This window comes from Salmo trutta, chromosome 23, assembly GCF_901001165.1.
Source record: "Salmo trutta chromosome 23, fSalTru1.1, whole genome shotgun sequence".
Taxonomy (NCBI): domain Eukaryota; kingdom Metazoa; phylum Chordata; class Actinopteri; order Salmoniformes; family Salmonidae; genus Salmo; species Salmo trutta.
In genome coordinates, this window is record NC_042979.1 from 41,829,169 (window position 1) to 41,841,540 (window position 12,372).

The 12,372-nt window shown below is 44.4% G+C and overlaps 1 protein-coding gene across 6 annotated transcripts in view; it reads right to left on the bottom strand.

Moving 5' to 3' along the window:
• Positions 1 to 12,372, bottom strand: part of psd3l (pleckstrin and Sec7 domain containing 3, like) — a 151,476-nt gene that overhangs the window by 79,146 nt on the left and 59,958 nt on the right. For 2 of the 6 annotated variants that reach the window (XM_029710370.1, XM_029710368.1), the window contains exon 1: positions 10,790 to 11,568. The exons of the other annotated variants lie outside the window; for them this stretch is intronic. In XM_029710370.1, the coding sequence (XP_029566230.1) occupies positions 10,790 to 10,800 (11 nt within the window). In that variant the 5' untranslated portion in view covers positions 10,801 to 11,568. Of the gene's footprint in view, positions 1 to 10,789; positions 11,569 to 12,372 lie in introns of those variants that run through there. 6 annotated transcript variants of the gene reach the window in all.

Genomic DNA, 12,372 nt, shown 5'->3' on the forward strand with positions numbered 1-12,372 from the left:
CGCATCCTACCTATTACCACCTGGATGGCTGGCACGCATCCTACCTATTACCACCTGGATGGCTGGCACGCATCCTACCTATTACCACCTGGATGGCTGGCACGCATCCTACCTATTACCACCTGGATGGCTGGCACGCATCCTACCTATTACCACCTGGATGGCTGGCACGCATCCTACCTATTACCACCTGGATGGCTGGCACGCATCCTACCTATTACCACCTGGATGGCTGGCACGCATCCTACCTATTACCACCTGGATGGCTGGCACGCATCCTACCTATTACCACCTGGATGGCTGGCACGCATCCTACCTATTACCACCTGGATGGCTGGCACGCATCCTACCTATTACCACCTGGATGGCTGGCACGCATCTTACCTATTACCACCTAGATGGATGGCACGCATCCTACCCATTACCACCTGGATGGATGGATGGCACGCATCCTACCCATTACCACCTGGATGGATGGATGGCACGCATCCTACCCATTACCACCTGGATGGATGGATGGCACGCATCCTACCTATTACCACCTGGATGGATGGATGGCACGCATCCTACCTATTACCACCTGGATGGCACGCACACATCCTACCTATTACCACCTGGATGGATGGATGGCACGCATCATACCCATTACCACCTGGATGGATGGATGGCACGCATCATACCCATTACCACCTGGATGGATGGATGGCACGCATCATACCCATTACCACCTGGATGGATGGATGGCACGCATTAAGATGAGGCAGATGCTAAACAGGACTGTTTTGCTAGCACAGACTGGAATATGTTCTGGGATTCTTCCTTTGGCATTGTGTACACAACATCAATCACTGGCTTCATCAATAAGAGTATTGATGAAGTTGTCCCCAGTGACATACAGTCTGAAGTTTACATATACCTTCACCAAATACATTTAAACTCATTTTTTCACAATTTCTGACATTTAATCCTACTAAAAATTCCCTGTCTTAGGTCAGTTAGGATCATCACTTTATTTTAAGAATGTGAAATGTCAGAATAATAGGAGAAAAAATGCATGTCAGCTTTTATTTCTTTCATCACATTCCCAGTGGGTCAGAAGTTTACATACACTCAATTAGTATTGGGTAGCATTGCCTATAAATTGCTTAACTTGAGTCAAACATTTCGGGTAGCTTTCCACAAGCTTCCCACAATAAGTTGGATGAATTTTGGCCCATTCCTCCTGACAGAGCTGGTGTAACTGAGTCAGGTTTGTAGGCCTCCATGCTCGCACACGCTTTTTCAGTTCTGCCCACAAATTTTCTATAGGATTGAGGTCAGGGCTTTGTGATGGCCACTCCAATACCTTGACTTTGTTGTCCTTTGGAAGTATGCTTGTGGTCATTGTCCATTTGGAAGACCCATTTGCAACCAAGCTTAAACATCCCGATTGATGTCTTGAGATGTTGCTTCAATATATCCACATAATTTTCCTTCTCATGATGCCATCTATTTTGTGAAGTGCACCAGTCCCTCCTGCAGCAAAGCACCCCCACAACATGCTGCCACCCCTATGCTTCACGTTTGGGATGGTGTTCTTTGGCTTGCAAGCATCCACATTTTTCCTCCAAACATAACGATGGTCATTATGGCCAAACAGTTCTATTTTTGTTTCATCAGACCAGAGGACATTTCTCCAAAAACGACTATCTTTGTCCCCATGTGCAGTTGCAAACCGTAGTCTGGCTTTTTTTATGGCGGTTTTGGAGCAGTGGCTTCTTCCTTGCTGTGCAGCCTTTCAGGTTATGTCAATATAGGACTTGTTTTACTGAGGATATAGATACTTTTGTACCCGTTTCCTCCAGCATCTTCACAAGGTCCTTGTTGTTCTGGGATAGATTTGCACTTTTCGCACCAAAGTACGTTCATCGCTAGGAGACAGTACGCGTCTCCTTCCTGAGCAGTATGACGGCTGCGAGGTCCCATGATGTTTATACTTGCGAACGTGGTACCTTCAGGTGTTCGGAAATTGCTCCCAAGGATAAACCAGACTTGGAGATCTACAATTTTTTTCCTGAGGTCTTGGCTGATTTCTTTTGATTTTCCCATGATGTCAAGCAAGGAGGCACTGAGTTTGAAGGTAGGTGTTGAAATACATCCACAGGTACACCTCCAATTGACTCAAATGATGTCAATTAGCCTATCAGAAGCTTCTAAAGCCATGACATCATTTTCTGGAATTTCAGGCTGTTTAAAGGCACAGTCAACTTAGTGTATGTAAACTTCTGACCCACTGGAATTGTGATACAGTGAATTATAAGTTAAATAATCTGTCTGTAAACAATTGGAAAAATTACTTGTGTCATGAACAAAGTAGATGTCCTAAAAGACTTGCCAAAACTATAGTTTGTTAACAATACATTTGTGGAGTGTTTGAAAAACGAGTTTCAATGACTCCAAACTAAGTGTATGTAAACTTCGACTTCAACTGTACCCCAACCTGAATCCATGGATTACAGGCAACATTCGCACTGAGCTAAAAGGGTAGAGCTGCCGCTTTCAAGGAGCGGGAATCTAACCCGGAAGCTTGTAAGAAATCCTGCTATGCCCTCCGACGAACCATCAAACAGGCAAAGCGTCAATACAGGACGAGGATCGAATCATACTACACCAGCTCCGCTCGTCGGATGTGGCAGGGCTTGCAAACTATTAGACCACAAAAGGGAACCACAGCCAAGAGCTGCCCAATTACACGAGCTTACCAGATGAGCTAAATAACTTCGATGCTCGCGTCGAGGCAAGTAACACTGAAACATGCATGAAAGCATAAGCTGTTCTGGACGACTGTGTGATCACGCTCTCCACAGCCGATGTGAGCAAGACCTTTAAACAGGTCAACTTTCACAAGGCCGCAGGGCCAGATGGATTACCAGGATGTGTCCTCCGAGCATGCGCAGAACAACAGGCAAGTGTCTTCACTGACATTTTCAACCTCTCCCTGTCTGAGTCTGTAATACCAACATGTTTCAAGCAGACCACCATAGTCCCTGTACCCAAGAACACTAAGGTAACCTGCCTAAATGACTACCGACCCGTATCACTAACGTCTGTAGCCATGAAATGCTTTGAAATGCTGTTCATGGCTCACATCAACACCATTATCCCAGACACCATAGACCCACTCTATGACGATGCTCTCTCTATTGCACTCCATACTGCCTTTTCCCACCTGGACAAAAGGAACACCTATGTGAGAATGCTATTCATTGACTATAGCTCAGCGTTCAACACCGTAGCCCCCCTCAAAGCTCATCACTAAGCTAAGGACTCTGGGACTAAACACCTCCCTCTGCAACTGGATCTTGGAGTTCCTAACGGGCCGTCCCCAGGTGGTAAGGGTAGGTAACAACACATCCGCCACGCTGATCCTCAACACGGGGGCCCCTCAGGGGTGTGTGCTCAGTCCCCTCCTGTACTCCCTGTTCACTCATGACTGCACGGCCAGGCACAACTCCAACACCATCATTAAGTTTGCTGATGACAACAGTTGTAGGCTTGATCCCCGACAACGATGAGACAGCATGTAGGGAGGTCAGAGACCTAACCATGTGGTGCAAGGACAACAACCTCTCCCTCAATGTTATCAAGACAAAGGAGATGATTGTGGACAACAGGAAAAGGAGGACCGAGCACGCCCCATTCTCATCGGCGGGCTGTAGTGGAGCAGGTTGTGAGCTTCAAGTTCCTTGGTGTCCACATCACCAAACTAACATGGTCCAAGCACACCAAGACAGTCGTGAAGAGGGCACGACAAAACCTATTCCCCCTCAGGAGACTGAAAAAATGTGGCATGAGTCCTCAGACCGTCAAAAGGTTTTACAGCTGCACCATCGAGAGCCTCCCGACGGGTTTCATCACTGCCTGGTATGGCAACTGCTCGGCCTCCGACCGCAAGGTACCACAGAGGGTAGTGCGTACGGCCCAGTACATCACCGGGGCTAAGCTTCCTGCCATCCAGGACCACTATACCAGGCTGTGTCAGAGGAAGGCCCTAGTCATAGACTGTTCTCTTTGCTACCGCACGGCAAGCGATACCGGAGCGTCAAGTCTAGGTCAAAGCGGCTTCTAAACAGCTTCTACCCCCAAGTCATAAGACTCCTGACCAGCTAATCAAATGGCTACCCAGACTATTTGCAATACACGGGAGGACCTTATCAATGATCTCAATGCAGCTGGGACCATAGTCACCAAAAAAACAAAATTGGTAACACACTACGCCGTGTAGGACTGAAATCCTGCAGCGCCCGCAAGGTCTCCCTGCTCAAGAAAGCACATATACATGCCCGTCTGAAGTTTGCCAATGAACATCTGAATGATTCAGAGGACAACTGGGTGAAATTGTTGTGGTCAGATTGGACCGAAATGGAGCTCTTTGACATCAACTCAACTCGCCGTGTTTGGAGGAGGAGGAATGCTGCCTATGACCCCAAGAACACCATCCCCACCGTCAAACATGGAGGTGGAAACATTATGCTGTGGGGGTGTTTTTCTGCTAAGGGGACAGGACAACTTAACCGCATCAAAGGGACGATGGACGGGCCATGTACCGTCAAATCTTGGGTAAGAACCTCCTTCCCTCAGTCAGGGCATTGAAAATGGGTCGTGGATGGGTATTCCAGCATGACAATGACCCAAAACACACGGCCAAGGCAACAAAGGAGTGGCTCAAGAAGAAGCACATTAAGGTCCTGGAGTGGCCTAGCCAGTCTCCAGACCTTAATCCCATAGAAAATCTGTGGAGGGAGCTGAAGGTTTGAGTTGCCAAACGTCAGCCTCGAAACCTTAATGACTTGGAGAAGATCTGCAAAGAGGAGTGGGACAAAATCCCTCCTGAGATGTGTGCAAACCTGGTGGCCAACTACAAGAAACGTCTGACCTCTGATTGCCAACAAGGGTTTTGCCACCAAGTACTAAGTCATGTTTTGCAGAGGGGTCAAATACTTATTTCCCTCATTAAAATGCAAATAATTTATAACATTTGACATGTGTTTTTCTGGACTTTTTTGTTGTTATTCTGTCTCTCACTGTTCAAATAAACCTACCATTAAAATTACAGACTGATAATTTCTTTGCACTTGGGCAAACGTACAAAATCAGCAGGGGATTAAATACCCCCCCCTCCTCACTGTACATATTACCGACACCGGTGCCCCTGCACATTGACTCTGTACAGGCACTCCCTGTATATAGTCCCGCTATTGTTATTTACTGCTGCTCTTTAATCATTTGTTATTCTTATCTCTTGCTTTTTTTGTTGGTATTTTCTTAAACTGCATTGTTGGTTAAGGGCTTGTACGTAAGCATTTCACTGTAAGGTCTACAGCTGTTGTATTCGGCGCATGTGACATAAAATTTGAGGAGCTTGGCCAGTGACCCTGGGAGACTAAGAGGAGGAGCTTGGCCAGTGATCCTGGGAGACACTAAAAGGAGGAGCTTGGCCAGTGATCCTGGGAGACTAAGAGGAGGAGCTTGGCCAGTGACCCTGGGAGACACTAAAAGGAGGAGCTTGGCCAGTGACCCTGGGAGACTAAGAGGAGGAGCTTGGCCAGTGATCCTGGGAGACTAAAAGGAGGAGCTTGGCCAGTGATCCTGGGAGACTAAGAGGAGGAGCTTGGCCAGTGACCCTGGGAGACTAAAAGGAGGAGCTTGGCCAGTGATCCTGGGAGACTAAGAGGAGGAGCTTGGCCAGTGATCCTGGGAGACACTAAAAGGAGGAGCTTGGCCAGTGATCCTGGGAGACACTAAAAGGAGGAGCTTGGCCAGTGATCCTGGGAGACTAAGAGGAGGAGCTGGCCAGTGATCCTGGGAGACTAAAAGGAGAAGCTTGGCCAGTGACCCTGGGAGACACTAAAAGGAGGAGCTTGGCCAGTGACCCTGGGAGACTAAGAGGAGGAGCTTGGCCAGTGATCCTGGGAGACTAAAAGGAGGAGCTTGGCCAGTGACCCTGGGAGACTAAGAGGAGGGGCTTGGCCAGTGACCCTGGGAGACTAAGAGGAGGAGCTTGGCCACTGATCCTGGGAGACTAAAAGGAGGAGCTTGGCCAGTGATCCTGGGAGACTAAGAGGAGGAGCTTGGCCAGTGACCCTGGGAGACTAAGAGGAGGAGCTTGGCCAGTGACCCTGGGAGACTAAGAGGAGGAGCTTGGCCAGTGACCCTGGGAGACTAAGAGGAGGAGCTTGGCCAGTGATCCTGGGAGACACTAAAAGGAGGAGCTTGGCCAGTGATCCTGGGAGACACTAAAAGGAGGAGCTTGGCCAGTGATCCTGGGAGACACTAAAAGGAGGAGCTTGGCCAGTGATCCTGGGAGACACTAAGAGGAGGAGCTTGGCCAGTGACCCTGGGAGACACTAAAAGGAGGAGCTTGGCCAGTGACCCTGGGAGACACTAAAAGGAGGAGCTTGGCCAGTGATCCTGGGAGACACTAAAAGGAGGAGCTTGGCCAGTGATCCTGGGAGACTAAGAGGAGGAGCTTGGCCAGTGATCCTGGGAGACTAAGAGGAGGAGCTTGGCCAGTGACCCTGGGAGACTAAAAGGAGGAGCTTGGCCAGTGATCCTGGGAGACACTAAAAGGAGGAGCTTGGCCAGCGCCTTATATCATACTAAATTTTGATGGATATTTTGTAAGAGTGAGATGTGTACTGGATCCGAACAACAGGCGCTCCACCCACGGCAGTGTTATACTTGGAAAGCTCTCTGGCAGAGCCAGAGGCCCCAGGGCTAAAGAGCTGGACGGATATATATGGGCTGCATCCCAAACGGAACCCTATATAGTGTAGTAAGTAGTGGGGGGAGGGATGTGGAGACGCGCTCCACTTTGACACCATCCTCTGACTCATCCTCAAAACACACGTTGCTATGCATATTTATTTTTTTATGCGAGGCAACAACTTGTATTGATCTGTGAAATGGTGCTAGGTTACAAGAAAAAAAATACTGGGTATTTTTGAGTTCTTAGTGCCTTCAGAAAGTATTCATACCCCTTGATTAATTCCACATTGATGTTTTACAGCCTGAATTTAAAATTGATTAAATATATTTTTCCCCCCTCACCCATCCACACACACAATGACAAAGTGAAAACATGTTTAGAAATTGTAGCTAATGTATTGAAAATGAAATCTCATCCATATACGTATTCTACCCTGAGCCAATAAATGTTAGAATCACCTTTGGCAGTGATTACAGCTACGAGTCTTTCTGGGTTGCACACCTGGATTGTACAATTGCCCATTATTCTTATTAAAATTCTTCAAGCTCTGTCAAGTTGGTTGTTGATCATTGCTAGACAGCCATTTAAGTCTTACCATTGATTTTCAAGCCAATTTAAGTCAAAACTGTAAATTAGGCCACTCAGGAACATTCACTGTTATCTTGGTAACCAACTCGTGTATATTTGGCCTTGTGTTTTAGGTAATCATCCAGCTGAAAGGTGAATTTGCCTCCCAGTGTCTGTTGGAAAGCAGACAGAACCAGGGTTTCCTCTAGGATTTTGCCTGTGCTTATATCTGTATTCCATTTATTTGTATCCCCCCCCAAAAAAAACGGTCCAGTCCTTAACGATGACAAGCATACCCATAACATGATGCAGCCACCCCCATGTTTGAAAATATGAAGAGTGGATTTGCCCCAAATATAATGCTTTGTATTCAGAACATAAAGTTAAAATTGCTTTGCCACATTTTTTGCAGTATTACTTAAGTTCCTTGTTGCAAACAGGATGCATATTTTGGAATATTTTTGTTCTGTACAGGCTTCCTGTTTTTCACTGTCATTTAGGTTAGTATTGTGGAGTAACTACAATGTTGTTGATCCATACTCAGTTCTCATATCACAGCCATTAAACTCTGTTTTAAAGTCACAATCGGCCTCATGGTGAAATCCCTGAGCTGTTTCCTTGTCTCCGGCAACTGAGTTAGGAAGGACACCTGCATCTTTGTAGTGAGTGGGTGTATTGATACACCATCCAAAGTGCAATTAATAACTTCATCATACCCAAATGGATATTCAATGTCTACTTTTTTTTATTTTTACACATCTACCAATTGGTGCCCTTCTTTGCGAGGCATTGGAAAACCTCCCTGGTGTTTGAATCTGTGCTTTAAATTCCCTACTTGATTGAGGGACCTTCAAGATAATTGTATGTGTGGGGTACAGAGATGAGGTAGTTATTCAAAAATCATGTTAACCACTTTTATTGAAAATAGAATGAGTCCATGAAACTTGTGAAGCACATTTTCACTCCTGAACTGAATTAGGCTTGCCATAACAAAGGGGTTGAATACTTAGTCTCATTACATTCCAACTTTACGTTTTTTATTCATTTCTAAAATGTTCTACAAAAAGACAAATATGTCCACCTTGAAATGATGGTGTATTGTGTAGCTCAGTGACACAGAAACGTTATTTAATCCATTTTAAATTTAGGCTGTAACATGTGGATAAGTAAAAGGGTGTGAACACTTTCTGAAGGAACTGTATACTGTGAAAATACAGAACGGTTTCAATTCCAGAACCACAGCCCCAGTGAAGAATTCACATTCCTGGGTCAGTGGAGCAATGTAAGACAAACGAAAATTCACCATTGAAGGTTAGACAAAACCAAGTTATTCATAGTTCTGCATTTAACTGAGCAAATGGTAGTCACACGTTAAAGTAAACTGATTGTTAATTTAGCGCAAAAAGATAGCCTTTGTTTCAATAACTGTCTGTTGAGTTGGCCCAAGTACTTAAAACTTTTTTTTAAATACAACCAATAACTGAAGTTGTCCAGTCAATTTAGTGACCCCAAAACATCTATTTCTAGAGCTATGCACCAACCAAAACTATAATAAAGCTACACAAAGAGAAGTATTATTTGATTTTTCATTAGGGAGTTTACAGTGCGTTTTGGATTGTGGGTCTGGCACTAAAACGCAATGCAAAATAACGCAGATGTTTTTGAGGGAAACAATTAGTGAAAATACTTTCTGCTGCCCGAGCCTAATCCTTAAAATGGCACCTAAACACAATTTGGCTGCTTGCACTATGGAACCGTGGCACCGCTGATCATGGTATTAAATGTACATGAACGCCCTTGGTTTCAATTATTTCTTTTAAAAAAGCTTACTGAAAATGCATTAAGGCCATGACAGAGAAGGTGAACTTGCTTAGGAGTCCAGTGTACTCTATCATCTTATAACTCAAACACTTCCCAATTTTCTTTCTTAACAAATATGGCTACAACTGTTGCTAAGTAAAATGTAGGCTTGTGCCATTATCTATGAAACCGTGTTTGTCGGCACCAGCCTGGGGTCTTACTGACTGGGATGTTGCTCGGACGGTTGGCCCATTTTTTCAGTTCTCCTCAAGTGCTTGATTTAATGTCAGCACTCCTCCGACCATAGCAATGGACCACTGTTTACTTGACCTAGCACATTCATCTCGTAGGCATGTGTCCTAAAAAAGCATGCTTGAATTCATACACAAAGGTTATCCGTGAGTGAGTGAGAGTTAAGGATGCAGTTCTAGATTTCTACCACTGTGTGGCACAACTAAGTGAAAGCCAAGGGAGATTCAGCTTCATGCATTGTACAGCTGCCAGATGGGTTATAAAGGTTTATCATCGTGTTCCTAGGAAATCATCTCATTCTTATTCAACTGTAATGCTAGACATGGACTACAAACTTGTTTCTTCAAATTGGACATCGCTTCACTGACTCACCCCTCAAGGAGTTATCTAGGCAACAAGCTATGCCAGGTATCCTTTGCAAATCCAATGCAATGCATTAAAGAATGTCTGGCATTCCTCACGTAGGACAGCCCAGCATAAGCACACACACAGTCCAGTTGATATAGCCAAATAAAAACACAAATACTATACGGCCTTTTCAATATAGCTTCTCAGTAAACTGGACTTTTTAGAGTATTTGTGAGTCGAAAGATATGCAAATAGCCTGTGTCATTTTGCCAATTACGAAATAGTAGCAGGAAGAGCTTATCGTAAGACAGCTGAAATGTTTATAGGAAATAAGCAGACAAAAGATCAAAAGCCTGAATGTATGACTATTTTAGTCAAAGCATCCATGGCATTAGTAATGTGAAAGCAGAACACACTAAATTGACAGTGTTTGACGTGATGAATGTGATATCCCTGACGCGGAGCAAAACAATTGGTGTGAATCGTATGGAATAATTTAAACAGTTTTGCATAAATGCAACCATGAAATGCACGTATCGTTTGATTATTGACAATGACAAACAGAAAGCTGGTTTGGTAATCACGTGCTTCGTTGACTGTCACGCAATTCCAGGGTAATAAAGAACGTATTTCCTTATTTTGAAAGGATATTCACTAAAACAACGAATATATGTCATGAATCCATGCACTAAAAGAAAGAACCAAAAGAGCCCAGTTTAGTGAGTAACGTTTGCGGCACAGCTGTTACCGTTGAACGTTACATGGGCTGCGTTTAGTCAGGCAGGCCAATTCTGATATTTTCTCATTTGGTATTTTGACCAACCAAAACAGTTCTGATAAAAAAAAAATCTGATGTGCTTGGTCAAAAGACCAATTAGTGGAAAAATATCAAGATTTGGGCTGCCCGTCTAAACACAGCCTTAGTTGTTTCGTGAAGTGAGAAATTAGACATTACTGAGAGAAGAAACCTGTTGAAAATCCCTCTCTCAGATGGACACTCCTACGCTCCACCCTCCTAAAAAGACAACAGTGTCGCCTACTTGCCAACTTGTAACTGTGCCATGGACAACTCACCTTACGAACATTCCTGCGGCCCGTTGGTTAGACGTCACATTTACTCAACTGTTTGTTTGGTGTTTCATGCGAGTAAATAGCACTAAGTCGTCTCATCGCAAGTTGGATTTCAATTCACCACCGTGTCAGCGTCTCATCCCCCAAAAAAAAAACTTTACCTGCTGCGAGATTGTGCACAGATATCCAACAATTAAGTCTGAATACGTTGCTTTAAAACGACTACGGAAAGTTATTCGCGTGCATTCCAGTCCAAATGTGTAGAGTGCAGCTCATGCTGTGTATTAGTACCGCGCGCAGTCCACAATACGTTTGTTCAACGAAGAAGAAAATAATTTTACTTTGTTGAATCTCGGCTCATCTCCTACTAGGCTGAAATGTGGAGGCATTTCCCACAAACCATTGCATCCAGATAGCGAGTACCGAAAGAAGAGAGTCCCGTCAGAGCGCAAGAGGCGAAGCGAGAAGGTTCACTCCCGTCCAAATCTGTCCACGATATGCAGACCGCCTGCCTTCCCGCCTTTGGGACAACGACTCCCATTGTTAAAGAGGAAACAAGATTCTCTCGTCATTATACAGCATCTTTGGTCCCGTGCATTGAAACACACATCAAACAGAGAAAGTTCTAACATCCTGCCTCCCCGCGAGCTGCAGCACAACTTCCCCTTCAGCGGAATAGGCAATGAGTGGAAGAACTGAAGTAATGAAAGACTGATGCTGAAAATTAACACTTTCAATCTGCTCATCCATCGGACTTGCCCAAGTATATCTAATTTATGTTAATGGTTATGTTAATGACATATGGTTTGGCATTCTCCATCTTTGGGATTAACATAGACAATAAACTATTCGTCATTTCAATCGACTGCATTTTGTCTGATGAGTCATGCCAAAACAAACCTCCATTTTAAAGCAGTAAAGCCTCTTATATAGGTCTAAACTAGCAAAGAAAACACAGACCATTTCTCGACCACAATAACCCTTATTTCAGCCAAACAGGAAATAACAAAAATACACAGTTGATCCTCCTAGGATCAAGATAGAGACAAAACAAACCATTTGCATACAGCCAGTATATAATCAGCATTTAGAAGGCTTTTACTGAGCATTGAAATCATGTGTCATTTGGTCTGAAAATGAGAAACCACTGCAATTACAGAACCAACTCATCTGTGACGTTGGGTTGGATGTTCCTCAATTCTGTCAATTCAAGTTAAGGTTGCAACATTTTGGAAGATCAAAACGAAATTAACCTTTCATTTGAATGACAATGAATAATCAAGAACCTCAGAATCTGCACTGCACTAAAACGTAGGCCTAAGCCTATTGCATGAAAACCCTCCAGCAAAACAGAGCTTTAAAGAAAAAACATGTCGTACACAAGCTCATCGTCACTCAAGCTCATAGTCTAATAAAGCAAATGACGGACCCTTAAACCATTATATTATCAATAACACAAACAAACCCCAGCTTAAGCATTCAGAGACAGATAAAGTAAGCTGACCACTCTCTGGTGCTTGACCATTGAAACACTGGTCTGGTCTTCGCCACCATGGCCTATTTATTGCCTTTACCTCCCTTATCTC